Raw genomic sequence first — 27,760 nt, forward strand, 5'->3', positions numbered from 1 at the left:
AGAAGGAAAAATCGGGAGATAATACGATGTAGCTGTGGTGATATTTGCCCTATTTATGTTTCACGCACTCCAGAAAACCCAGGACGAAAGTTTCGTGGCTGCCCTAATTACCAGGTAATTGTTGTGATGTTTGCCCTAATTATGCTCTCTCTACTATCGTCCCTTCTTTATGTAATTTTATTCTTCTTTTTGTAGGATGAAGATGGTGGTTGTGGTCATTTCAAATGGGTTGATGAAGAAGAAGACGAATTTAGGGCTTTTAAGAAGCAATTGAACCTTCAACATAAAGATATCGAATCTGTGATGTTGCTCAAACTGATTGTAGGGCTGCTAGTGAGTATTTTGGTATGTCTTGTTGTAGTGGTTATTAAGATGTAAGTTAGATGAAATGATAACAAGTTTGTAGTGTAGTTTATTACATTGGTAGATGTACTAAATCTGTAAAAGTTTGAATGGTGCAATAGTATTAATGTTTGTATGGCTATGATCTATTTTATGAATGCTTTTGTGACAATGGTAACTACACATTCAGCAGAACACAAATTCAAAGTAAGATGCATAAAATGGTAATCAAATGTGCCAATAATGGTAAATATGTTCACCATAACACAAATGGGAAGTAAGATGCGTAAATGGTTATCAAATGTGCCAATAATAGTAAACATGTTCACCATAACACAAATGGGAAGTAAGATGCATAAATGGTTATCAAATGTACCAATAATGGTAAACATGTTCACCATAACACAAATGGGAAGTAAGATGCTTAAATGGTTATCAAATGTGCCAATAATGGTAAACATGTTCACCATAACACAAATGGGAAGTAAGATGCTTAAATGGTTATCAAATGTGCCAATAATTGTAAACATGTTCACCATAACACAAATGGGAAGCAAGATGCATAAATGGTTTTCAAATGTGCCAATAATGGTACACATGTTCACCATAACACAAATGGGAAAGTAATATGCATAAAATGGTAATAAAAATTGACAACAATGGATAACACATTCATCATAACACAAATAAAAGGGGGTGTATTAATTGCATAAGGTTTTTTACATCTCACTAATACGTAGCAGCCATCCAATTGTATCCAAAAACCTAAATAAATTATCAAAAAAGGCAACCAAGTTTATAACATAAAACAAGTGGATGTATGCTGCATTTAGTGGGTGGAATGACAATAATATTTAGCAAAAAGGGCTCCATCTGCCCGTGTTTACCCTCCCCACTACACCCCCAAAACACTTAACCAACTACTCCAACCTAACTGGATTGCTAGCAGATGAACCACCTCCATTTTTGTCAAGCACCGTCTTCTTCAACTTCTGCAAAATGATCCTTTCAGAGGGTTTTCTCAACCTTGTCAATCTAGGGACATCATCAGGACCTTCATCATCACCTCTTTCTTCTTGTTCACCTTCATCATCACCCAAGTGACCATCATCACCTCCTTCTTCTTGTTCACCACCACCATCAACAATACCATCAACATCATCAATAACAGCCTCATCATCATTATCAGAAGGATGATCCAATACATCTTCCATATCCTGATATTGATAATTACATAAATAAATTAAATTGGAGAAAAATAATGAAAAACACTTACAAAAAAATAATTTCTTACCAGCTCAACAGGTAGCATGTCATCCAGTTCCAGTTCTACCCCTTCCATACCTTCAATTTCTTCCATGCTATATCCTGCTTCCAACATCGATGCAATCTGTTCAGCATCCAGTTTTACCTTATCTACAAGGACACCATCAGCTTTTCCATCATTAAACTCAACATTACCCTCATAATCTGATTGAGTAGCATCATAGGTTTCTGATTGTTGTTGAAAACTACCCTCCCCTAATATTTCGTCCAGCCCCTGCTCAACCTCATCAAGCACTTTGTGTAGATCTAAACCAACCCTTGGAAGCAAAACATCTTCTTTTCCAACATCAACCACTTCTACTTCTTCAACAATATGACAATCTTCAACAATAACATCATTAACATCCCCAGTCTGAATATCATCACCATGACCCCCAGTCTCAATACCACCACCTTCCCCAATCTGAATATCATCACCATGACCCCCAGTCTCAATACCACCACCTTCCCCAATCTGAATATCATCACCATGATCCCCAGGCTCAATACTATCACCATGATCCTCATTCTGAATTCCATCACCTTCCCCAATCTGAATACCATCAACAACTTCTTTTTGAGTTGCAGAAACATCTTCTTTATGAGGTGAAGTAGCCTCTTTTTTGGACCTTGATGCTTTTAAAACCTTGGAACTTGATGCTTCTTTCTTTGACTTGTTTTTCTTCTTTAGAGGCTGACTGGATTTAGAAGCTCTTAATGATTCATCAAATTCAGTTGCTTCTTTTTTGGACCTTGAGGCTTTTAAAACCTTGGAACTTGATGCTTCTTTCTTTGACTTGTTTTTCTGCATTGGAGGCTGACTGGATTGAGAAGCTCTTAATGACTCATCATATTCAGTTAACAATGGATGTTTCCTTGGTCTGCCTCTTTTCTTTGGTAGCAAGGGTACTACTGGTTTTTTCTCATTCTTACAACTTTTTTTATTATGGCCATACTCTAAGCATTTCCCACATCTTACTGTTCTTGGTACAAATACCCTTGTTGATGAAAACCTCCCCTCTTGCTCACTAGCATGCCTCTTCCTTTTGGTAGTAGGCCTACCTGGCATTCTCCTAGCCAAAGGAGGCAATGGCTTTATGAATCCAGTTTGGCTCCAAAGATTACTCCCATTCACTGGTTTTATATTAGAGGAGTAAGACTTTTTAAAATTTTCCTTTGAAAAGTACCCATCAATATATACATCTGGTGTTTGATTGATGTAGTTGATGGCTGCATTTGCATGTACACATGGGATCCCAGACAAATCCCATAATCTGCAACTGCAAGTCCTGCTGTCCAAGTCCACCATATAGCTGTCACATCCTCTTCTAGCTTCAAAAACATGTCCTTGACTATGAACTACAACCCATAACCTGCATAAGTTGGTATAGTAAGTAAGAATAATAAAAAGAAACAACAAATGTTAAATTTCTTTTATGCATACCTCATATTTTTCCCAAACAGCTGCATTTTCCTAAGTATAGCAGGACAAACATTTGATTTCCATTTAATATTTTCCTCTATCATGTGGGAAAACCTGTCCATTATATATATCCTGATCTCCTCAAGCATTGTGATAAGGGGTTTTTTCCTAGCATCAACAATGATTGAGTTGAAACACTCAGAGATTTCATTCTCAACTGCTTCACACGCATAACCCCTATCAAAGTAAGCTCTACACCATGTTTTTGGTTGTCTTGACATCAAGTACTCATATGCAGATGGGCTCAACTTCTTGATGGTTTCCATGTGCCTCATAAAGTCACTTTCTACACAACTCATTGATGCAGCCCAAAATAATTTCTTGAACTCCAACCCTGTGTATGCTTTCTTGAAATTGGCATAAACATGCCTGGCACATTGCCTGTGCTCAACATTTGGGAGTATATCTTTTACAGCTTCAACCAATCCCTACAAGACAAGAACATTCAAGTCAATATGCATCCCTTTTAAATTGTATTAACATTTATATGAAATGGAGTATTGAAAACAGACCTTATGTTGGTCAGATATCACCACCAATCCTCTGCCATCATGAAGGTCTACACTATCTCTAAGAAGCTCAATAAACCAAGTCCAGTTAGGCTTGTTTTCAACATCAACAACAGCCCATGCTATAGGATACACCTGGTTATTAGCATCTCTACCAATGGCAGTCAACAACTCACCCTTCACCTGTCCTTTCAGGAAGCATCCATCCAAACCAATTACTCTTCTACACCCTAATTTCCATCCATCACTTAAAGCTTTGAAACCAATGTAAAATTTGTGGAAGTAGTTCTTCCCATCTGGATTGACAGTGACACTAACTTTGCATGTTGAACCTGGGTTGGACCTTAATAATTCATCAGCATAATCCCATACCCTAGCATAATGTTCAGTTAGTTTTCCTTCAATCAACTCAGTGGCCCATTTTTTTGCCCTACGGACTTGCCCAATGGATACTACACATCTCAACCTTTGTTTGATATCGGCAATCATGTCCCTAAGTTTCATCTTAGGTGTGTTTGCAATTTCAGTAATGTAATGCCTACCTATCCATTCAGGGGAAACAAGACTTCCAAATTTGAACTTCCTACTGCAACGATGCTCTCCAACCAAATTTTTAACTTGAAATGATTTTTCATTGTACATCCATCCAGCATACAATCTGAAAGGACAATCATTCATCTCTGTCCTCTTCCCACATCTTGCAACTAGTCTAGTTTTATCACATTTTTCAAAGTATATCTGATATCCATTTGACACCCCATAATTTTGAATACAAAACTTAAGTTGTGCAGGAGACTCAAACATATCACCTACCTTAGGTTCCATCTTATCCCATGGTGTGTTTGGATCATGAATTCTGTACTTATTCTTCACCGCCTCTTGTTCACCTTCTTCATCACTTTGCCATTCATTAGCATGATAAACTTGTGCTCTGATTTCATCAGCCATGCTTGAATTCCTTAGGTTTTCATCACTAAGTAGAACATTGAGAAAGACGTCCCTACATTTATCAAGCGCAGTCACGAACTCATGCTCTGGTTCGTGATCCATATAAATACCATGGAGCTCATAATCCATCTCATTTAGTCCAGAGAAGGGCTCGTATATACTAGCAAATAGTTCTTTGAAAACGTCATCCGATGAAGCCATTACAGTTACCTGCAAAATCAAAAAGATTTTACAAACAAAATTGAAGAATTTTAACTAGATAATTGCTTTAATCATGGATTTGAGAAACTTACTGGTTCAACAACTCAACGAGACTATCACCCAACTATCTTCCTGCTAGAACAACGATACCAACAATGTAGACCTAATCCTCTTCAAATACCCAAATTTCGTGATGATTCCCTTCCAAAAGCCCAAGATTTTTCTCAGTAGACTACGATTGACTGCGATTGAGTTGACGCTTCGGAGAGAGGGTGTGGAGCTCTATGTCTAACGTTTACCAAACGGGGTTAATTTCTTCATTAGTTAAGAAACGGTTGGAAAAGTTGAGGGGTAAGTAGAGGGGTAACCGGTAAACCCTCTTGCAACCGGGTATTTGGCATAAACGCAAAAAGTGAGACAAGTATGCGGCATTAATGACACAAAAACCCGTCGGAGGGTAAAACCGACTTTTTTTTACAAAATTAAGGCTTTTTATGACATTATCCCATTAGTATATTAATAATTGAGGGACCATTTATGTCAATCTCTTAACCACTTTACTGTAGCTAAGGATAAATAATTTTAATATATAGTATAATTATCATAAATTAACATTTATCAATTTATCAAATTGTGGTCATATAACAAAAAAAAAAAAATTTCTTTATTTATTCGGGAAGTCGTAGACAACGAGAACGTACTTTTGTATGGAAACCCATTTTCAACTCAAAGCTTATAAGAAGTTTGATTTTGCTTATTGGGCCATTTGGCCCAAATGAAAAGCTCAACTAAAGCTCCATGGGCCAACCGCCGCCGATGATCTCAAACTCTCCTCCGGTCTCCTTCTCTATCCCTCTAATGGCGCCTCCAAGGATTCTATTGACTGGAGATCCCCTTGGCCACCTAAATCAGCTCTTCAAACGCGTTTCGTCGGTATATATACAAACACAGTCATTTATATGTTAATATGCGTAAGAATTGATATTCAGTTTTTTGAATTTTGCACTTTGTTTTGTGGTTTTAGGTTAATAAATCAACCGGTCCATTTGATGCCGTATTATGCGTCGGGCAGTTCTTCCCGGAATCGTCCGAGCATTTGGAGGAGCTGACTGAGTACGTAGAAGGTCGGAAGAATATCCCGCTACCGACCTATTTCATCGGCGATTATGGAGCTGGAGCTGCCAAGGTCCTATCAGCTGCTGCGAAGGAGACTGGTAATCAAGGGTTTAAGATGGATGGCTTGAAGATTCGGGATAATTTGTACTGGTTGAAAGGCAGTGGCAAGTTCACACCCCATGGTATGTTTTTGATTGTTAGAATGGATAATAAATCTATAATGCAATAGAAATGTACTTGTTATCTTCCAACTTCTTTTCGTTTCAGTAGTTAACCTAACTGTGATTGCTGATTACCGTACTCATATCTAGGTTTATCTGTGGCATACTTGTCTGGTAGGCGATCACCAAGTGGTCTAATTTATGGAACTTATACTCAAGATGACATCGATGCTCTGAGGGCATTAGCTGAAGAACCTGGAATCATAGACATATTCCTCACATATCCTTCTTACCTCTTTCACTCCATTCTATTTCTTATAGTTACATGGGTGATGAGTTTATATCATAAGGTTTCATTTCCTTAACTACTACTCACTAATGAATGGCCCGATGGAATCTTGAATAGAGCTTCAACATCCAATATTCCTCCAGGAATATCAGATTCCACAGGTAGTGATGCTGCAATATCAGAGCTAGTTGCAGAAATCAAACCCCGGTAAGTTTAAAATTCAAATGTGACAAGTTTATTTATGGTTGATCTTAATTAAAGTTGCTCTTATGGTCTATGGTCTATGGTAGGTATCATGTTGCAGGATCTAAGGGTGTATATTATGCCAGAGAACCATATATGAATGATGATGCTGCACATGCAACCCGTTTTATTGGATTAGCCCCAGTAGGAAATGCATCTAAGCAGGTTGGTTTTACACTTTTAGTCAACTATTTAACTATTATTAATCCTCATTTTCTTGCTATGTGTAAATTTCTCTCAGAAATTTATTCATGCAATTTCTCCAACTCCAGCATCTACCATGTCTTCTACTGAGATATCTACTAAACCACCAAACACCACCTTATCTCCATATACTCAAGCAGAACCAGAAAAAAGATCTGCTGAAAGTCTTTCAGATTCACAGTATTGGCGATATGATGTCTCAAAAAGACAAAAACTTGGAAGTGGTGAGAGTGATAAGTTGTGTTTCAAATTCATTTCTTCCGGTTCTTGTCCACGTGGCGACACGTGTCACTTTCGCCATGATATGGAAGCAAGGGAACAGTCCATGAGAGGTGTATGTTTTGAGTTTTTGAATAAAGGGAAATGTGAAAGAGGTGAAGATTGCAGCTATAAACATAGTTTGCAGGAAAAAGGAAATTCAAGATCAAAGGAATGTTGGTTTTGTTTATCGAGTCCAAATGTGGAATCACATTTGATTACCAGTGTTGGTGAGAATTGCTACTGTGCTCTTGCTAAAGGGCCATTGGTTCAAGATCATGTACTCATATTACCAATTGAACATCTACCAAATACTCTCACTTCACCTCCAGAATGTGAGATAGAGTTGGTTAAATTTCAGAAGAGTCTTAAAGATTATTTCAAGAACCATGGAAAAGAAGTTGTTTTCTTTGAGTGGGTTTATGTAAGAGCAACTCATGCTAATCTACAGGCGATTCCAGTTCCTTTATCAAGAGCATCTGCTGTTCAGGATATCTTCAATTTAGCTGCTGAAAAGTTGGGATTCAAGTTTATGGTGCTTAAAAGTAAGTGGCTGTTTCTTTTTTACTTAATAAGCTTAATGTTTTAAGTACTTTTGTTTGTTTTTATCTAGACGGAATGACTTAATGGGTTAAGCCAAAAAAAAAACTGACTTAATGTAAGGGTAAAATGGTCATTAGGTTGAATCTTGATCCTTTATTATTATTATTATTATTATTATTATTATTGTAGGTGACAAGAGTTCAGAGGGAAGAAAATTGGTGCGTAGGGAGTATGATGGAAAAAGTAGTTTATTTTATGTGGAACTCCCTGGAGGTATAATATTATCACATGTGGTTGAAGAGAATGAGAAATTTCCAGTGCAATTTGGTCGTGAGGTAATAAATTATTATTATTATTATTATTATTATTATTATTATTATTATTTGGTGTATAAAATTTATGGATATATAATGGAAATGGGAATTTTTTTTTTTTTGTGAATTGCAGGTTTTGGCAGGGTTGTTAAACATGGCAGATAGGGCTGATTGGCGGAATTGTAAGCTTAGCAAAGATGAAGAATTAAAAATGGTTGAAAGATTTAAGACGAGTTTCCAAGAATATGATCCGAATAACTAATTCATGAATGTGTATTGAGCATAGGAAATTGTGGAAAGTTGTTTACATGATCCAATTGACCAAGTCATTTTTTTTTTCATCTTTTTTTTGGTGTGGAAAACGTTATTGGTAAAAAAAATCTTATGATTTCTATTTTTCTATGCTCTAAAATGTAGTAGAGTTTGACTTGTCAAATAGGAGTAGTTTAATAATATTATATTACTAAGTTGATCAAATACTAGAATTAATCTTATTAATATCTTCGGATGATATAACAGCCCCTTTGAGAAAATTTTATCCTGGTTTTGTAAAACATCAAGTACCAAGTATTTTCAATCACAAAACATAACTAATTCATCAACATACATAGTATAAATGAATATTAAAAGAGCCAATTCATCAACATCAATGTTATGTGAAAAATGATATTGAATTGGAGAAATTTAACATCAAATTTGATTGAAAAATTGAGTTTTGATTTTTGGGTTGGAGTGGAGTGGGGAGATGTTTAAGATGTTTTTTTGTTTCACTGTTCGAGGGTATTATTGTCTTTCACAATATAACATCTTTTCCCTTTAAAAAAGACGTCAAAGAGTTGATACGTTGTAAAACCCACCATAACCCTACCCCTGCGGCGCCGGAAACAACTCCCAAGTTCGATCCTACGCATGGCTCCAGTTACCTCCGGCGAGGATCAATCAAAACAGAGAATCCATCGAGATACAGTCAGGAAAGCTCTCATGTCTTTGATTAAATGGAAAAGAAAGCAAGTCTCCGATCAGAAAGAGTCGATTTCCGGCGACGTTGATGATTTCATCTATCTTCTCTTAACTCTCAAGAAAATCCCAAACAAAGACTTCACCAAAAGCCCTAACAAAATACCCATTCCCCACTCTCTACAAACTTCGCCGGAATTCTCCCGCAGTTGTCTCATAATCGATGACCGGCCAAAACCCAACTCTCAGAAACTAACCGTCGAATTCGCCGACAAAAAAATCAAATCTTTAGGCATACCCATCTCGAAAATCCTCAAACTCTCCAAGCTCAAATCAGATTACAGATCATTTGAATCAAAAATGGAACTATTAAACTCATTCGATATCTTCTTGGCTGACCGGCGAGTAATCGACATGCTGCCGGGGATATTGGGCAAGGTGTTCTACAAGAACAAGAAAAAGATTCCGGTGCCGGTGGAATTAAAGCGAGATGGCGATTGGAAAGAGGAGATTGAAATGGGGTTTTGTTCTTCTTTGTTGTGGTTAAGTAAAGGGACTTGTAGTGTGGTGAAAGTTGGTAAATTTGAAGGAATGGATGTGGAGGAGATTGTTGATAATGTGGTGGCTGCCGTCGGTGGAGTGGTGGAGGTGGTGCCTAAGAAATGGGTGGGGGTGAAATCGTTTCATTTGAAGTTTTTTGATTCATTAGCATTGCCGATTTATCAAAGAAAGGAGGATCTTATTCGTGAGAATGGGATTACAAAAGTGTAGGTGAAATATGAATCAAATTCTCAAGTTTTGTTTTGTTTTTGTTGGTGGTTGTGTTTGCACTAGAAATACATTTTTATGATTGTTGAACATAAGTTATGGTCTTAAGTATGTTGTTGTTTTGTTTTAGGTTTTTATTTAAAATGATTAATCAAAATAAGTTATTATTCTAGACTTATACTCTATTATTTTTACTAAATTTTCTATGCTTTAAGCATGTAATCCTTATAAACTGTCACCATTATAGGTTATCAGCAAAGATTGATAAATTAATGGAAATTCTTTTGTCATGGTTTGTTTCTTTTATTATTATTATTATTATTATTATTTCGCATTCTCGTTTATAATGCCATTCTCATGGGTTTTTTTTTGGATAATAACCTATATTATATATAACATAAAAGCTTAAAACCTTGAAAAACATACTTTCTTCTCTTTCTTCATTGCAAACGGGAGTCTTCGCTTTTTCACTTTGGGACACATATCTTTCCTTCTGTTTCTTTTCTTTACTAATATCTTATCAATTACAACCTATAATAGCTTACTAATATCTTATCAACTTTGGGGCACATATCTAACTCTACTAATATCTTATCAACTACAACCTATAATAGTTTACTGTTTACCTTTTCTATAAGATAATAAATAAATAAAAATGTAATTGACTTTATGTAAAACAAAAATATATATTTATACAACATCACAATAAGAGTCGGTTAAAAAAAATTACATATTCATATAAACTAAATTAATACGACCTAAATAAAAATATATTATTAGAAAACATCAAAGTAATATTCCAACTAAATTTTTCTACGTAACTAACCATACACACGTTTATAAGTTTTTATAAATTTTATTTACTATTATTGTTTTTTATTTACTTAAACTTGTCATCATATAATAATAATCTTCAACTGTAACCTACTATAGCATTTGTTACCAATCCACTGCATAACAAGCCACGTACTATTCTTGATTACTTTGCAATTAATCAATAAGCAATGCTACAACCAGGAAAACATCACACATGGAAGTCTATAACTACAGCTTACATTATTTACATGCACAAAATGACAATATACCACACGTTTATAAATTTTATTTACTATTATTGTTTTTTACTTACTTAAAGTTGTCATCATATAATAATAATCTTCAACTGTAACCTACTATAGCATTTGTTACCAACCCACTACATAACAAGCCACGTACTATTCTCGATTACTTTGCAATTAATCAATAAGCAATGCTACAAACAGGAAAACATCACATATGGAAGTCTATAACTGCAACTTACATTATCTACATGCACAAAATGACAATATACCACACATATAAATTGTAACTTTGAAAACTAAATCTAAACCACATCGCATCATAAATATCAAAATGAATAGTACAGATTTCAATAACACTTTGATGATTATGATCGACTTCCTTCCTTAGAGAAATTGTAGACATACTTGAAGCAACTCAATCGAGGTTAGAAGAAAGTTTCACAATTGACGAAAATATCCGACTATCTATAACAAATCACGGTGACGACATTGACGTTCAAACACTACGTAACATGTGCTGCTTGACAACCACTACAAGACAGCAAAAATGACCAACACCATCCATGAAATGCAGGAAAAATATTACACCCTTATCAACAATCTCAAACAACAAATCAAGAAACTCCCTGAAGACAAGCATCCTTATAAGTAATATGTTTATCTATTTAGTGATGTTCTACTATAAATAAACAATATGTACCTATGCAACACTTAAGGAAGTAATCTTTTGGTATGAATATTATGTTGGTATGTAACTGTCCTTATGCAAGAAATCTGATGTTGTAAATATTTTGTTGCTATGTCTAAGTCTTACGTAACTGTTATGCAAAATTGTGATGCAGTTTAATTCCAAAACCACAGTGCCAAAGGCGCACTGATTCCATTCTAGTTGGTAACATAGATTAGGTTTTGTTCACATTTAATTCTTTGTATTTTTTTTCACATATTAGTATTAAACTTGTTTGGAATGTTCATATTGTATCCTTATGACGAGTTGATGTAGGTTTTAGTTGGTTTCTGATGTCTCTGGTAGCTCCGGTCGTTTTCTTCAATGAGTCTCCGGCCAATATGATTTTTCCAATGAGTTCTTGGCACATCAGAACACGAACACACCTACTCCAGTGGGTTTGTGATTCAATAATCAACACACTTATGAACATATCCATACATACATACATACACACACACACTCGAATGTGTGCAAGAAGCCGAGAACAAACCAAGATTATGATAAATCAACAACATACACACATTTGGAAATCGTGAATATGTGTTCATGTGTTTATGAGCAGATGTGAAAGATGTTCATCCGTAGTAAATCTGAAAAACCTAAACTATATTACCCTTATAAGCCATTAATCATTTTTTTACATTTTAATTATGATTATATGTTGATATTACAACGATTTAAAAATGCACTTATAAATCTCATCATGTGGTAATGACAAAGGATTTCAAAATGTTTATTTTAGGGCATCATCTCCTTTCAAGTCTAATTAGTCAAACATAATGATTGATATCTTCTCACTTCCTTTCAAGTCAAGTGATCTTGTTCATAAGTAGGGGAAAAATGTTACCGTTTGAGACCATTCTAGCTTCCAAAAGATGAACACCATGTGATCCCATTTTCTAAGGTTGTAGCAAAGAATATTGTAATCTTTACAATAGTTTGTAAAGATGGTAAAGGGTAAATAACGTTTCATATTTTACGAACATTGTAACTTTAGTAAACAAAAGTAGCTCTATCACTTTAACAAGAAAAGAAAAGTACAAATCAAACCAAACTATTTATTCGATGCTACAAGTTCACAACGAACATCAAACAATAAGCTACAAAAAAGAAACCAAAAGTCCTATAAAAATTTGAAACTCGGCTCACCTAGTTTTCAACAAAAGCCGCATTTTTAACACCCTTGGAGCTTTGCTTCCTTTTTTTTAATCTCAAGTCCCATATCATATTTGTGCACATGTAAAAAAGTATCATAACACTTACTTGTAAACAAAACTTAATCAAGCACTTAATTCATTTTGCTTTGAATTTGTCGATGAACATGCACTAAGAACTCAACATAAGAGAGACCATTTGGAGACTTGTCTTCCACCATGTACGAGAAGAACAACACCCCTGAACAAAAAGAAAATCATTATTATTATTATAATCAGTGTTCCTTTTTGACTTAATGCAGAAAGAAAGAGAGAAAAGTTACCTGATGGATCTCCTTTCTTGCATAATTTTAAGCTGCAAGAAATAAAAGATTTTGTTAAGAAGAATCAAAACGACCAACATAAAAGTTATTCCCATTAACAAAAAAAAAAAAAAAGATTAAATGACTATTAAAGAAGTCCAACAAAAACAATATACATACCGAAGATAATTGCATCTTTGGCTCCTAATCTCATTTATGACCTCATTAAGCTTCTTTGACAAAGGATTATCGTATTGCTGCAACACAAACTGAAGAAGAAGAAAAAAAAAGTTATCAATATCTGCTTCATAAAACATTGATCAAAAAAGTAGATGTTACACTTGGTCAATGGAATGAACCATTCCATTCCTTCCTGAATTCCGTTCCGTCATACCTGACTGGGAATCTCATCAACAGAAGAAATGCCAAACAGTTGTCGTGTTGTATCAGGATCTACAGAGCTTCCAATATAAATTAAACAATCCTCCCCATTTTCAAGAAGATAAATTCCATTGTCATTCACTTGTTCACTCGATAGAGGAATCGCAACCGGAATCACAGATCCATCTGTTTCCTGTAACCTCAGAAACAAACAAAAGAACCAAGTAAGACACCGTATAAGAGAATCTTAAAAGACAATTTTACCCTTTACCTTTGAATTAAGGTCGTGAACACTTATCATTCTAGGGTACACAAGTGGAACCGCCAATTGCACCGAAAGAGGGAATACATAATTGATCCAGAATGACCGCTCGTCTATCCGCCCATCGGTCCTCAATCCAATACTTTTAATCAAAGCTAAAATAGAACAAACCAAAAAAAATCAAAAAAGACAAATAAAAAAAACAACCTAGAATGTTGGTGGAAAAAAAAACATACCAAGAGTGTACAAAGGTAACAATTTGAGTGCTTCCGGAAGAATAAGCTGTCCTGATGAAGACACAGTGGCACAAAACTTGCGATACGCGTGAAGAATATTGATGCAAAGATTTGTGACTTGCTCCCTTACATGTAATAATGGATTTGTAAGGATCTCATTTGCAGCTGTAGGAAATAAAAAAAGAATGAAATCAGTAATAATAATATGTAAGTAAGTATTAAGTAAGCAAGAATCAATAAATAAATTAACTACCTTGCTTTAGAAAACAAGAAAATTGTGTATCCAAGTCAGCTGAGCGGAAGAGATTGCTCAACATGGTTGTGCATGGCAATGACAATGTAGAGACACGTATTCTTCTTTGTCCATATACAGTAGTATAAAGAAGTGCACACTACGCAAAAAAATATAAACATACAATAATAATTTAAGTGAAATGTAAACTTTATTAGGTCATTAAAATAATACAAATGGGATACCTGAAAAGAACATTCTGTTCCATCCTGCAGTTTGTCATCATGTTTCAGAGTCACCATGATGGTTTTGTCACAATCAATCTGAAAAAATAAAAATAAAAAATGTACTACTTTTAGTTAGAAAAAAAAACATAAACTGAAAAGTGAAGCAATGGAAGTTTCCGGAAGGGGAGAAAGACAAACCGCAGGGAGATCGACATCTGTCGGGATGCGTTTACAGAAGTTTCCGGAATATTCTTGTACTTGAAGTCCCTGACTAGATCTAACACGCATCACAGCTTCAAATCCTTGTGGTCTTGTGACATTCCATCGAAGATCATTGTAAAGTTTTGCAGGATCTGAAAGAGCTGAAAACGGGTGATAATAGTACAGCTGTCCTCCTGTTGTTCTTGGGATTACAGAGATTGAAGCGATGTCTACATAACTTTGGGTAGTTATAAATACATCAACAGACACCTGTCAATATTATCAAAATAAGTTTTTTTTTTTTTTTTTGTAAAAAAAGACAGCGTGTGTAGAGAACTAACTAAAAGGTTTTCTTTATAATATTAAGGAAGCTTCACCTGGTACTCAGCAAACTCAATCGCCATTGTCTTTAAAGTCTTGTCTACTGGTTGGAGTAGTTTATGAGGTTCCTGAAATTTGTTTAAATAATAAATAAACATGGTTTTCTCAGTGTCATGGTTGTAATTTCAACATATATTTAAAATATATATACCTTCTCCCCTGCAGATATATTAGTTCTTCCTTCAGCTTCTCTAGCAGAAAGTGCAGCAATACCAACAGAAGGCAGAACTGAAATATAATAATAATAATAATAGTTACTCAAATACATATAAATATACATGTATAAAATATATAATTAGAAAATTCATGAACTTGCCTGATTGAAATACCAAAAGTTTCCCTCCAGTGCTCTTCATTGCCATAAAAGCAGCCTTGATCCCAGCACCAAAAGCTGAATCTGCTGTTTTATTGTTCTGAAACATAGTTGGGATGCTTTCTAGAAGCAGATCTAGATGCTGACGACACTGTTGCATCAAATCAAACATATTATTTAATATTAGAATAAAAAATTCTTGTAAAGCTAAAAGCCATTGTACTTAAAGATGTAGATATAACCTCAGAAAGTTGAACGATAACATCAGTTTGGAGAGGAGTGTAAACATCTTGTACATCAGGAACTATGAGCATTAATGGCTGCATAAACAAAATCAAGAAAATTAGTAATCATAACTACATCTTGGATACTTAAAAGTTATCTGAAATTGTATAAACCTGCTGTAATGCACGTTTGAGGTTGTAAAAATGGATGGTGGAGTCAAATGTAGCAATTCCCACCATAGTCCGTGGACCCTCCTGCACCAGATTATTATAAATCAAAAAATTAGACCAACAATCGAGGATTATAAACAAATAAATAAAGAAATAAAGAGTAAGAAACTTACTGGAAGATCAGAAATAACTCGGCTGATAGCACTGCAAGCTCCAGCTGTAGCACCAGTCTGTATGGCGTTCATAGATACATCAATGAGGAAGAAAAACACAGCTGGCATCGGGTCCCGCACCTGGAAAAAGTAAAATGAACGTGTTATAAATCAAAAACTGTATTATTTGTTTAAAAGATATATACATTTTTTTTTTCAAATACAAACCATAAATTCCTTTGTAGCAACAAATTCAACTGTGCCTCTACAAAGCTCAGGTCTTTCATCAGCATCTCTTCTTCTGCCATCTGGGCCTAAATTACACTGATATTCACGGGGAGTTTCATCTGTGAAGCCTGCAAAAGAGAAGATAATAAAGTGTTAATGTTTTTATTTTATTTATTTTATTTTTGTGTGTTCTCAGATTAAAAATATAAATACTCACCACAGAAGTTACAGATAAAACGTCTTCCTTGGTCAACAAACTTCATGAACGGATTGATATAGCCTTTGCAACGAGAACAGCGAACAGGACCACTTTCACCAAAATCCACTATCTGGAAACATTAACATTTATAATTTCACAACTATACATATAAATATATAATAATGATAATAATAGTATTCATGTTTGACACTTCATGGTATAAAATGTGACCTCATCCTAGTTTTGATAAACTGCATTTTCGTGCTAGATTTCATTATATGATGAACATTTGGATCTTATATGTGTATCAAAGACAATCAAGCATTATAATTTGATGATTATGACATTATATCAGAAGAAAAAGAGCATTATGATTAGTTACTTGGATGGGCTCTTCAGATGGATGAGGGAGAGCCAAAGGCTGGACCAACAAAGCCAACTGCATCCCAGATGTGTTCAAAAGATCGGTTGTGCAAGCAATCTGAAACAACAAACAATCTCACATTAAACTAAGCAACCAACATGTTCAAAGTTCAAACACAAAGTATATAAGAAGAAATATATATAATATATCACCTGGTTGATGGTACACCTCATGTATCGTGGACTGCAGTTTCCAGTATCCCTTACAATGAACTCACTTGTAGCAGGCTTCAAAAGAAACAAGCCAGATATATAAACATAAAACATATTGATGGAGATGTATGAGAAGAAAATTTAAAAGAAAAAGGTGAAATACCGGTGGAGGATTGGCCTGGTTTCCCTGTCGAGTTTCATGAATAAGCACTGAGGAATTTGGAATAGGGCGTGGGATTTGGTTAGGGTCAATCTTTGATGGTCCTGTAACTGCACCTACACCAGCACCCATGGCAGGTGAGATTGTGGCCAGTGATTGTTGATTAGGAAGTGGTGGTGGCATGCCAAACATTCTTGGTGGTTGAACAGAACCAGACATTGGTGGAGGTTGCATTTGCCATGGTTGAGCCCCAAAAGGAGAAACTTGTGGTTGACCCTGAGCTGAAAACGTTGGAGGTCCTCTCTGACTCTGAGCTGCTGAAAATGGTGGTGGTGCTAGTGAACCTGGCCCTCTTTGTTGATAATCAGGCGGACTTCCAGGAGTTTGTGTTGTTTGGCCGGAAAAGGGACCACCCATGGTTGGTAGAGAAGGTGGAGGTCCAGAAGTTGGTCTTGGTCTAACACCAGATGGAGGGAACAGAGGACCACCGCCTTGCATACCACCTGGTCCAAATGCTGGTGGGCCATTGCTCGGAGGACCACCGCCTAGTGGTGGCACAGGCATACCAGTTGACAAAGGGGAGGATGCAAAAGGACCAGGACGAGAACTCATTGTTGAAGAAGGCAAAGGTCCAGAAGTCATAGGCCTTGAAGCAAATGGAGGAGGGGGGTTACTACCAGGAGGTCGGTTGGAAGCCATGAAAGGAGGCAATGCACCTTGTGGGGGTCCAGTAGGCGGTGGCACTGCACCCCTGGGAACAACACCTGGTGGAGGGGGTCCTGGACGAGAGGGTCCTGAAAATGGAGACGATGAAAATGGAGCTGATGAAGGGAATGGTTGTTGACCAAACGGAGGAGGTGGACCTCGAGGTCCACCAGCTGAATTGGGAGGCATGTTAGGGCGATTGATTTGAAGGTTTTGCATGTTATCAGCAATTGAATTAGGGTTATAATTAGGCGGTGGATTGCCTGGTCGAGGTCCACCGGGAGTTGCCATTTACACGATCCCAAATATCAAATCCCGGTTTGTATATGGATGCTCAAAATTCCCAGACGATTTCACACTGCAACGGATAAAGATCCAGTTTTTACGTATCAATCGTTAACAATGAACAAAAACCATAATCCAATACTAAATAGAAATTACAATCGATGGCGTTTATCAAGATCACATGTGAATTCGATAAGATCTGGAATTATTAGACTGAATCAAGTGAGACGATACCAATTTGATGGACATACCTGAAGTTGAATATCACTGATCGGATCACGGACGAGGGAATTTAGGTGAACAGAAGAAAGAAAAAGCGTCTGTAAGAAATACCTAGGCGAGGATCAAGGGAAATGGGAACGGAGTCTGAAGACCATCTTCGTTACAACAACCCAAGAAATACATTTGTAATTTGTTCCAATAAATGTCTGATCAATAAATGCTTGGTAAATTAATTATTATGTTTCTAAAAATATAAAACAACATTTTAAAGTTGTTTACTTCCTATTTTGATTTTTTTTTTTTTTTTAGATTTGTAAAACCAAAAATTATTTACTTTATATCTTTATTAATTTTTAGGTAAATTATATTGTTGGTCCTTATGGTTTAGGGTAATCTGCATGTTTGTTTTTTTTTAGAACGGCGGAAGATTTTATTAAAAACTAACAAGAAGCTAGAAAAAGAAAAACAGTTACATCAAAATAGAAGTTAGAACTGGATTATGAAGCCAAGAGGTTCATCCGATTCTATATTTGCTAGATCTATTAGAAATCCAAAAAAATGTCTTCTCTGCAATAGCATCAAAGAGATCGGATTTCCTAGGAATAGTCGGGCCAAAACAAAATTATTTCTAAAATTCCAAAGACACCAAAAAGCCGAGATAATCACCGCGTCAAAAGCTTTTATGTGGCCAGCCCTCAAACTTGTAAAATCAGTCCACGTCATGATATCATCAATAGCAAAATATCCGGAATACGAACATCCCACCAAATAGCAATATGGCTCCAAATCTTCAATAATTCTCTACATCCAACAAAAAGGTGATCAATGGTCTCCACGGCATCACTACATAACGGACACATGATTGATTGCACCTCCACACTACAATGAGACAATTTTTCCCTAGTTGGAATACCTCCAAGTTTGATCCTCCACATAAGGATATTGAGTTTTATTGGGACCCAATTGTTCCAACGAGTATCACAATGAATATCAGTATCATCAAGAGTAGCAGAATCAATAAAGGCGCTGGCTGAGGAGACAAAAAACATATCCGACACGTTGGCGAGCCAACCCAATCTGTCAGATCTATCAAGGAGACGAACATTCTAAACCACTTTTATAAACGCATCCCATTGACTCTGCTCAATACCTACCCTAGGTAACCGAAGGAGATTACCCGGATCCCATCCTATAAGAAATCTTTCTTTCACATATTTCCTTCTATACACATCCAACGCCTTTATGGAAAAATGTTGCATGATAGTTATCAGAGATCCATTTATTTATGGGTTTTAGGTAAAACAAATAAACTAGAAAACAATTTCTAAGTTCACATGCAACCTACTTTGGATCTATGTTTTAACTATTGAACATATAACTTTGAATTGCAAAACAAGAACCCTATAGGAGAGAGGCTAATTTCGAAATTAACAAACTAGGGTTTAAGAGTTACATACCTTTCAATTTTATAGTAAACAATTGATAATCCTCTTAATCTTGATCTTGATCTTCTTGGAAGCTTAACACCACAAATGTAATGCCTCTAATGGAATCACACCCAAGAACTGGCAAGAAGGAAATTAGAAGGAGAGAGAGGGAGGGAGTATGCAATTCTCGGCCTAGGGTTTCTTCAAAATAAGGAGTGCCCAAAATGTGAACCAGGAGGCTCCTTATATAGCTAAGGGATCTAAGGTTTAGGGAAAAACCCTAATGCTCCTTGCTTAGGGCCTAAGCAAACCCAAGGGCCTTATCCAAGCCCCCATGAACGAAATTATTAGGGTTTCCCCTATAGATTTCGTCCACCCCCTTCCAAGGAGGTTCTGGAGCCTTCCACTCAACTATTAGATAATTGCAAACTAGTCCCTGCACTTTATAATTAATACTTTTAACCCCATAATTAATTCTGATTAATTTCTAGCTAACTATTAATTAAACATTATGATTTCTAATCAATATATTAATCTTTTAACATATTAATAAATTATTTATATTAATTTATTAATCTTATAATAAATCAATATCTATCCTTTCATAATTTTCTTGTTCGGTTGTTAGGTTTGAGGGCAACCAAAAAGGACTGTGCTGCTATCAATTCAAGTACATACCAATTATAGTTATGGGCTTAGACACTTAATCCAACAGTCTCCCACTTAGATAAGTCTGTAAATATAATTGCTAGTATGACTTCTAAATTTGACCAGCAAATTGTAGCTTCCAAAAGCTGCTGCCGAACTCTGACCCAGTCAGTTACGTGTCCTAAGATAAGTGATCACATGACCCTTCGTTCTACTAGATATCCCTAGACATAAGACATGGAATACAATCAATCTCTTTGTCCAAAATCTATGTTTCCCGATTTCTGATTTGTGATGATATAGGACTTCTAATCGAACACATCAATTTAGTCTTGGCTGGGCCCAACACAAAAGTCAACACCAAATAATCGAGGGGCCCACAGACATCGCTTTTCTCGTTAGGGCAAAAGGAATGAATAAACATTGACTCATATGCTTGTATCTTTTACTCATCAAACCATACATGACAATATGTTTTATAACACCAAGTTACTGATGCGTTTTCGTATCACCAATGTATAGCCGACTTGCAAATTACAACTCATATATCTCTGTTTCAAGATCATAGATATTATCGTCTCAGTATTACTCGTGATGAATTCCATGAAGTAATACTCTGAGCGTGGGTTTATCCAATACTCAAATCTCACTCTCTGAGTACTCATGAACATTGCAACAATTCTATTGTTATGTATATTCTTAGACAATCTGCAATCCAATTCATGACAGTCTTAATTCACTACTTACTTCCAAAAGTACGAGCGACTGTGGAGTTTGAACAATCATATTATTCGGGAAGTAAAACATGCAAAATATGAAACACAATAATAAACAATTGACAAAAGGTAGTAAACTCATAAATAATACTTTATTATTTAATCACCAAAAGTCAATTACATTTACTTTGTAACAAGTTTCTAAACTAGACTAATCTAACCACTAAAACTAATATCATCTTTCAGCCCTATGCTTCGAGCATGCTGAATATGCTTAGCCCTACTCAGACCCTTTGTGAGGGGGTCTGCTGGGTTATCTTCAGATGATACCCTCTTTACAACAAAATGGCCTTCCTCTACTCTATGTCTGATGAAATGTTACTTTCTGTTGATATGTCTGGTTTTACCATGGTCTATGGGTTCCTTAGTTAAGGCAACCGCTCCCTCATTATCGCAGAACAGATCCATAGGCTCCTGGATGGTTGGAACAACTCCGAGATCTCCGATGAAGTTCCTCGACCAAGCTGCTTCTTTAGACGCTTCACTCGCTGCTATGTACTCTGACTCACAAGTAGAATCAGCCACCGTATCTTGCTTGGAACTTTCCAAGTAACTGCTCCTCCATTCAGTAGAAATACCCAGCCAGATTGAGAACAGAAGTTATCTCTATCCGTTTGAAAGCTGGCATCACTATAACCATCTACTCTCAAAGTATCATTACCACCAAGTACAAGGACCCGGTCCTTTGTCCTCCGCAAATACTTGAGTATATTCTTTACTACTATCCAATGAGCTCTACCCGAGTTTCCCTGATAGCGGCTGACCATGCTTAAAGCAAATGCCACATCAGGGTGAGTACATGTCATAGCGTACATGATCGATCCGACAGTGGAAGCATAAGGTACACGACTCATGTCAGTTATTTCCTCGTTTGTACTAGGGCATTAAGTCTTACTCAATTTTGTGTTGCTCTGGATAGGTAGCTCTCCCTTCCTGTAATTTTCCATGCTAAACCTCTTTAGTACCTTATCCAAGTATGTGCTCTGACTAAGTCCACTTAGTCTCTTTTTTTATCTCTCAATATCCTAATCCCAAGAATATAGGCAACTTCTCCAAGGCCTTTCATGGCAAAACACTTTCCAAGCCAAGACTTAACTTCGTTCAAGGTTGGAATGTCGTTACCAATGAGTAATATGTCATCGACATATAACACCAGAAAAGTTACTATACTCCCATTAGCCTTGATATACACACAAAACTCATCTTCACTCCTATAGAAACTAAACTCTTTAACTTTCTCATGGAATCAAAGATTCTAGCTGCGAGATGCTTGTTTTAATCCATAAATGGATTTCTCAAGCTTACACACTCTATTGGGAAACTTTGCATCAACAAAACCCTCTGGCTGATTCATGTAAACATCCTCATCCAACTTCCCATTAAGGAAAGTAATCTTGACATCCATCTGCCAGATTTCATAGTCATGAAAGGCAGCTATGGCGAGCAATATCCTGATAGATTTAATCTTGGCTACTGGCGAGAACGTTTCATCATAGTAAACCCCTGGGGTTTGTGTGAAACCTTTCGCAACCAGTCTAGCCTTGAATGTGTGTACATTCCCATCCATGTATGTCTTCTTCTTGAAGATCCATTTGCACCCAACTGTCTTACGACCTGGTGCATTATCAACCAAGTTCCAAACTTGGTTGTCATACATGGACTTTATCTCGCTGTCCATTTCCTCTTTCCACTCGGAAGCCTCTGGGCCTGCCATTGGGACTGATTCATCTAAATTCACCAATGTCATATCACTAATGAATGTGTCACCGTCTGAAGTAATATGAAAACCATACAACTCAGGTGGCACACTCACCATAGTGGATCTACGAAGAGGTAATGATTTATCAACTGGTTCAACAGGAACTGTTTCCTCTGGTTAAGTGCTAGTGTCATCTAAGGTTCCTTCATTAGTTGACTCTTGAATCTCTTCAAGGTCAATGGTACTCCCACTGTCCTCTTTGAATATGAGCTCTCTTTCTAGAAAGACTCCTCTTCGTGCTACAAATACCACGTTCTCATTAGGTCTGTAGAACAAATATCCAAAAGACTGTTTTGGACAACCAATGAAAACACATTTATCACTTCTTGCTGCTAGCTTGTCGTGAGTCTCTCGTCTTACGAAATCTTCACAACCCCAGACTTTAATATGTGCTAACGAGGGAACTTTCCCTGTCCACATTTCGTGAGGTGTTTTGGCAACCTTCTTTGTTGGGACAAGATTTAGGATGTGGGCGGCTGTTTCTAAGGCATAGCCTCATAAATGAATTGGAAGTGGAGCATGACTCATCATAGAACGAACCATGTCTAACAAGGTTCGATTATGCCTCTCGGCCACACCATTTAACTATGGTGTCCTAGGAGGAGTCAATTGTGAGACTATCACACATTCCTTTAGATAGTCGTTGAACTCAATGCTAAGATACTCTCCGCCTCTATCGGATCTAAGTACCTTTATTTTACTGCCTAATTGATTTTCGACCTCATGTTTAAACTCTTTGAACTTTTCAAAGGTTTCTGACTTATGTTTGATTAAGTATACATAACCATATCTACTATAATCATCAGTGAAAGTCACATAAAATCGATTAGCATCTCTTGTGGTTGATCTGAAGGGACCACACACATCTATGTATGAGATCCAACAGACCTTCACCTCTTTCACAAGACCCTGTGAATGGTGATTTTGTCATCTTTCCCAAAAGAAAAGATTCACACAGATCATCTGATTTTAGGTCAAATGATCCCAACACTCCATCCTTTTAGAGTTGTACTATGCGTTTCTTTTTAATGTGTCCAAGACGACAATGCCACAAGCATGCCTTGTCTACTCTATTAGACAAGTCAATATTAAACACACTATTTCCTAAGCTATCAACACAAGTCACTGCTTCATACACACCATCACAAGGTAAAGCTTCAAATACGAAAACACCATTCTTATAAACCAAAACTGAACCATTCAAATCATTAAAAGAATATTTAAAACCTTGTCTGAACAATACATGAAATGAAATAATATTTCTCGTCATCTCAGACGAATATCAACAATTCAATAAATCTAATCTAACATCATTACTAAGCAAAAGTTGATAAACTCCGATCTTGGTCACTGGTGAAGACTTCTTGTTTCCCATGATCAAGTTTATCCTTCCTCGCTCTATCCCCTCACTTTCCCTTAGCCCCTGCAAATCAGAACAGATGTGAAAACTACATCATGTATCAAGGACCCATGAACGAGAAGATAATGAGTTATTAGAAGAAATAGTGTAAATACCTGCCGAAGATGGCTTCACTTTGCCATCTTTGATATCCTGCAGATATTGTGGACATGTTCTCTTCCAATGCCCCTTTTGATTGCAATAAAAGCAAACAGCTTCCTTTGGATCAGAAGCATGGGGAATGGAAGCATTGGGCTTAGCTTTCGGGCCACTGCTAGATGACCTGACTTGGACCTTTGCCTTCCAGTTTTGCTTAGGAGGACCTTTCCTCTTTTTCCCCTTTCCCTGTCTAATAGCTAGAACAGGAGCACTTGCAGGAGTGGAGGCTATACTTTTACCCTTCATCCCTGCTTCAGCAGTCTGCAACAAGTTGTGCAATTGGGCCAGTGTCTGCTCAGTGTTGTTCAAATGGTAAGTTAAGATAAACTGACCATAACAATCAGGCAATGAGTTCAAGACCGTGTCAATGGCCAATTCCTCATCAAAATGAATGTTGATCTTGACTAAACGCTATATGTTGCGTTGCATTCTTTGCACATGAGATACAACCGACTCCCCCTCTTTCATCTTGCAAGCCATGAGTGACTTGACTACTTCAAACTTTACTTGACGAGCTCGCTTATGGTACTTTTCCATAAGGTCCTTGTTCATCTCAAAAGGCCAGTAGTCCTCATAGTACCTTTACAGTTCTAGGGACATGGTTGCGACCATGATGCATGCCACTTTGGTAGCATCATCATAGTGTTTCTTGTAGGCAACATAATCTTCGGGAGTGGCTTTGGACTCATCAAGTTCTTTGAGCTCCTTTTCAAAGACATACTCTTTGTCCTCGAATCTAAGCGCCATCTTGATGTTACGCATCCAATCGTTATAGTTAGAGCCATCCATAACGACTTTGGAGCAAATGTTGAGTAAAGAGAAGTTGTGGCTGGAGGATGATGAAGTAGAAGTGTTTCCAGGAGTAGACATCTGAAAAGAAATATAGTTTTAGTTAGATTTCAAGACACCTCAATATAATAACCCAAAGATATCATATCAAGGTTAGGACCCAACTATGACGATTTACAACTTAGAAATGGGATGCCGAGATCTAAGTTCAAATCTCATAAAGGTATGTGAATGATGATTCACCAATTCCACCATTAGACAAAATAAACGAAGTGAAATTCCTAATTCTTTTGAGATACATTAAAACTATTTAATGGCATGTTTTAATCTCGGACTATGCTCTACTATTTGTGAGTGGGATATCGAGGATCACAAATTAGATGTGAATAACCATGCAAATGTGCTTGGTAACCTTATTGTCTTTATCATTAACTATTGATGTGCCGGTAAACCACACACGCTCCATCAAAATGATAATTATAAGATACCCATTACTACTCTTTATTAGTGCCTATTAGTGTGCCGGTTATCCACACACGCTCCACCAACGACCAATAAAGCATAATGTGCAATTTCATGGATTAGCATACTTTTCACATTTTTCCTAAAGTAACTAGAGTTGGGATTTTTGTAAAATAATGCTCTAGTACTTTCTTTAATAACATTATACTTTTAATGAGATGTAGTTGTCTTATCAAATCCGTTATGCTAACGACCCTCCACTAATCAAGGAAGCGGTGGGTGCGAGTGGACACCCATTCAACTACCATTTTATAGATAGTTTCCTTATACCCCCCTTATAGACTAGCTTCGTGAATGAGGCATACTAGCGATTTGACTGACCATAGTCTTATACATATATAATATTTAACTTTTAATTATAATATATATATATATATATATATATATATATATATATATATATATATAAGGTGTGTTTTAAACTTTTTAAAACTTTCGAGTTTATATATTTCGAAAATTAAGCCATTAATTTTAAATTTAAAATAAACCAAATAACTAGATTTAATATTTATCTATTAATTAACTTTTAATTAATTTATTAAATATTGTAAGGATTATCTAATCAAATTAAACAGTTAATTTAATCCTAATCCTTATCCCTCTAAATTTCAAAAATTAGGGTAAAGGATAATTATCTAATTAATCTAATCAAGTAACAATCATCCAAAACAAGAAACCCTAAAAATATTAAGCATATTTCGAAATTCAAGGGAGGAGGCTAGGGTTTTTTCAAAACCCTAACCCTAATTTCGATTAGGGTTCATGGAGGCTAGGGGTTTTCGAAAACCCTTTGAACCAAAAACCCTAGAAATCGAAAATTTGGCCTTTTAGGGTTTAATAGCTATAAACCCTAATTTGCAATTCAACTATTATAGCAATTCAATTTAAAACAATAATGACTCTGATACCACTGATGGGTTTTAGGTAAAACAAATAAACTAGAAAACAATTCCTAAGTTCACATGCAACCTACTTTGAATCTATGTTTTAAATATTGAACATATAACTTTGAATTGCAAAACAAGAACCCTAGAGGAGAGAGGCTAATTTCGAAATTAACAAACTAGGGTTTAAGAGTTACATACCTTTCAATTTTATAGTAAACAGTTGATAATCCTCTTAATCTTGATCTTGATCTTCTTGGAAGCTTAACACCACAAATGTAATGCCTCTAATGGAATCACACCCAAGAACTAGCAAGAAGGAAATTAGAAGGAGAGAGAGGGAGGGAGTATGCAATTCTCGGCCTAGGGTTTCTTCAAAAGAAGGAGTGCCCAAAATGTGAACCAGGAGGCTCCTTATATAGCTGAGGGATTTAGGGTTTAGGGAAAAACCCTAATGCTCCTTGCTTAGGGCCTAAGCAAACCCAAGGGCCTTATCCAAGCCCCCATGGACGAAATTATTAGGGTTTCCCCTATAGATTTCGTCCACCCCCTTCCAATGAGGTTATGGAGCCTTCCACTCAACTATTAGATAATTGCAAACTAGTCCCTACACTCTATAATTAATACTTTTAACCCCAAAATTAATTCTGATTAATCTCTGGCTACCTATTAATTAAACATTATGATTTCTAATCAATATATTAATCTTTTAACATATTAATAAATCATTTATATTAATTTATTAATCTTATAATAAATCAATATCTATCCTTTCATAATTTCCTTGTCCGGTTGCTAGGTTTGAGGGCAACCCAAAAGGATTGTGTTGCTATCAATTCAAGTACATACCAATTATAGTTATGGGCTTAGACACCCAATCCAACACTTATCATGCGAAAAACTAGTAAGAGCTCCGTCTCCAAATCTAGTCGGACAAAGGTTGAAGAGATCTATCTCCCTATCCTGGAGATCAGCAATCATACGAATGAGACTATTCCACGGTCCTGAATAAGACCGACGAGGAGACAAAGTAGCAAGACAACCGTCAAACCCATAAATGTTTTTAACCACTCTCATCCCAATGAAGCTGAGAATCATGAAAGAATCTCCAACGCCATTTAAACATCGTAGCTCTATTAAAAGCAAAGAGACTTCCTACATCAATACCACCATCCTGTTTAGAAGCTAGAAGTTTGTTCCAGTTCACCTAATGCATCTTCCTCTCCTCCAAATCAGCCCCCAAAAGAAATTAGCTCTGATAACTTCCAACATGTGAAGAACGGTAACAGGAGCAGGAAACACGGACATAAGGTAACTTCCCACCGAGCCAAGAACATACTTGATCAAAGTAAAC

General features: G+C 36.3%; 4 protein-coding genes across 4 annotated transcripts; 2 read left to right on the forward strand and 2 right to left on the reverse strand.

Moving 5' to 3' along the window:
* Positions 1-1,077: 1,077 nt before the first annotated feature.
* Positions 1,078-4,587, reverse strand: LOC145067409 (uncharacterized). The gene is made up of 4 exons (XM_079014560.1): positions 3,643-4,587; positions 3,092-3,558; positions 1,637-3,020; positions 1,078-1,559 (listed from the first exon to the last, which is right to left on the reverse strand). The coding sequence occupies exons 1-4, from the start codon at positions 4,585-4,587 to the stop codon at positions 1,263-1,265; spliced, it is 3,093 nt and encodes a 1,030-aa protein (XP_078870686.1). The 3' UTR covers positions 1,078-1,262.
* A 984-nt stretch (positions 4,588-5,571) lies between these two features.
* Positions 5,572-8,318, forward strand: LOC145066108 (CwfJ-like family protein / zinc finger (CCCH-type) family protein). Its single transcript, XM_079013287.1, has 8 exons — positions 5,572-5,721; positions 5,813-6,086; positions 6,216-6,340; positions 6,437-6,561; positions 6,645-6,762; positions 6,839-7,604; positions 7,792-7,937; positions 8,050-8,318. Exons 1-8 carry the CDS (start codon positions 5,587-5,589, stop codon positions 8,176-8,178), a joined length of 1,818 nt encoding a protein of 605 aa, XP_078869413.1. The 5' UTR covers positions 5,572-5,586; the 3' UTR covers positions 8,179-8,318.
* Positions 8,319-8,825: 507 nt separating this feature from the next.
* On the forward strand, positions 8,826-9,644 carry LOC145067410 (uncharacterized). Its single transcript, XM_079014561.1, has one exon. It carries the CDS (start codon positions 8,826-8,828, stop codon positions 9,642-9,644), a length of 819 nt encoding a protein of 272 aa, XP_078870687.1.
* A 2,780-nt stretch (positions 9,645-12,424) lies between these two features.
* LOC145065583 (protein transport protein SEC24 C-like) lies at positions 12,425-18,227 on the reverse strand. The gene is made up of 21 exons (XM_079012615.1): positions 18,073-18,227; positions 16,835-17,894; positions 16,672-16,746; positions 16,478-16,576; positions 16,114-16,225; positions 15,897-16,024; positions 15,690-15,809; positions 15,520-15,600; positions 15,364-15,441; positions 15,125-15,272; positions 14,960-15,036; positions 14,805-14,876; positions 14,425-14,697; positions 14,245-14,322; positions 14,021-14,159; positions 13,768-13,932; positions 13,541-13,686; positions 13,283-13,462; positions 13,069-13,157; positions 12,910-12,941; positions 12,425-12,827 (listed from the first exon to the last, which is right to left on the reverse strand). The coding sequence occupies exons 2-21, from the start codon at positions 17,825-17,827 to the stop codon at positions 12,721-12,723; spliced, it is 3,192 nt and encodes a 1,063-aa protein (XP_078868741.1). The 5' UTR covers positions 17,828-17,894; positions 18,073-18,227; the 3' UTR covers positions 12,425-12,720.
* Between the last annotated feature and the right edge of the window lie 9,533 nt (positions 18,228-27,760).

The sequence above is a fragment of the Lactuca serriola genome, chromosome 8 (assembly GCF_051521515.1).
Source record: "Lactuca serriola cultivar US96UC23 chromosome 8, Lser_US96UC23_V15, whole genome shotgun sequence".
NCBI classification, from domain to species: Eukaryota; Viridiplantae; Streptophyta; class Magnoliopsida; order Asterales; family Asteraceae; genus Lactuca; species Lactuca serriola.

Excerpts from the sequence above, each read along its gene's own strand:
- LOC145065583 (XM_079012615.1), bottom strand. The coding sequence starts at position 17,827 with ATGGCAACTCCCGGTGGACCTCGACCAGGCAATCCACCGCCTAATTAT. Across the intron at positions 15,810-15,896 it reads TTGCTACAAAGGAATTTATG|GTGCGGGACCCGATGCCAGC; the intron begins GTTTGTATTTGA and ends TACTTTTTCCAG. Across the intron at positions 14,323-14,424 it reads CAGATGTCGATCTCCCTGCG|ATTGATTGTGACAAAACCAT; the intron begins GTTTGTCTTTCT and ends TTATTTTTTCAG.
- LOC145067410 (XM_079014561.1), top strand. The coding sequence starts at position 8,826 with ATGGCTCCAGTTACCTCCGGCGAGGATCAATCAAAACAGAGAATCCAT.
- LOC145067409 (XM_079014560.1), bottom strand. The coding sequence starts at position 4,587 with ATGGCTGATGAAATCAGAGCACAAGTTTATCATGCTAATGAATGGCAA. Across the intron at positions 3,559-3,642 it reads TGATATCTGACCAACATAAG|GGATTGGTTGAAGCTGTAAA; the intron begins GTCTGTTTTCAA and ends CTTGTCTTGTAG. Across the intron at positions 3,021-3,091 it reads CTGTTTGGGAAAAATATGAG|GTTATGGGTTGTAGTTCATA; the intron begins GTATGCATAAAA and ends CAACTTATGCAG.
- LOC145066108 (XM_079013287.1), top strand. The coding sequence starts at position 5,587 with ATGGGCCAACCGCCGCCGATGATCTCAAACTCTCCTCCGGTCTCCTTC. Across the intron at positions 5,722-5,812 it reads TCTTCAAACGCGTTTCGTCG|GTTAATAAATCAACCGGTCC; the intron begins GTATATATACAA and ends TTGTGGTTTTAG. Across the intron at positions 7,938-8,049 it reads CAGTGCAATTTGGTCGTGAG|GTTTTGGCAGGGTTGTTAAA; the intron begins GTAATAAATTAT and ends TGTGAATTGCAG.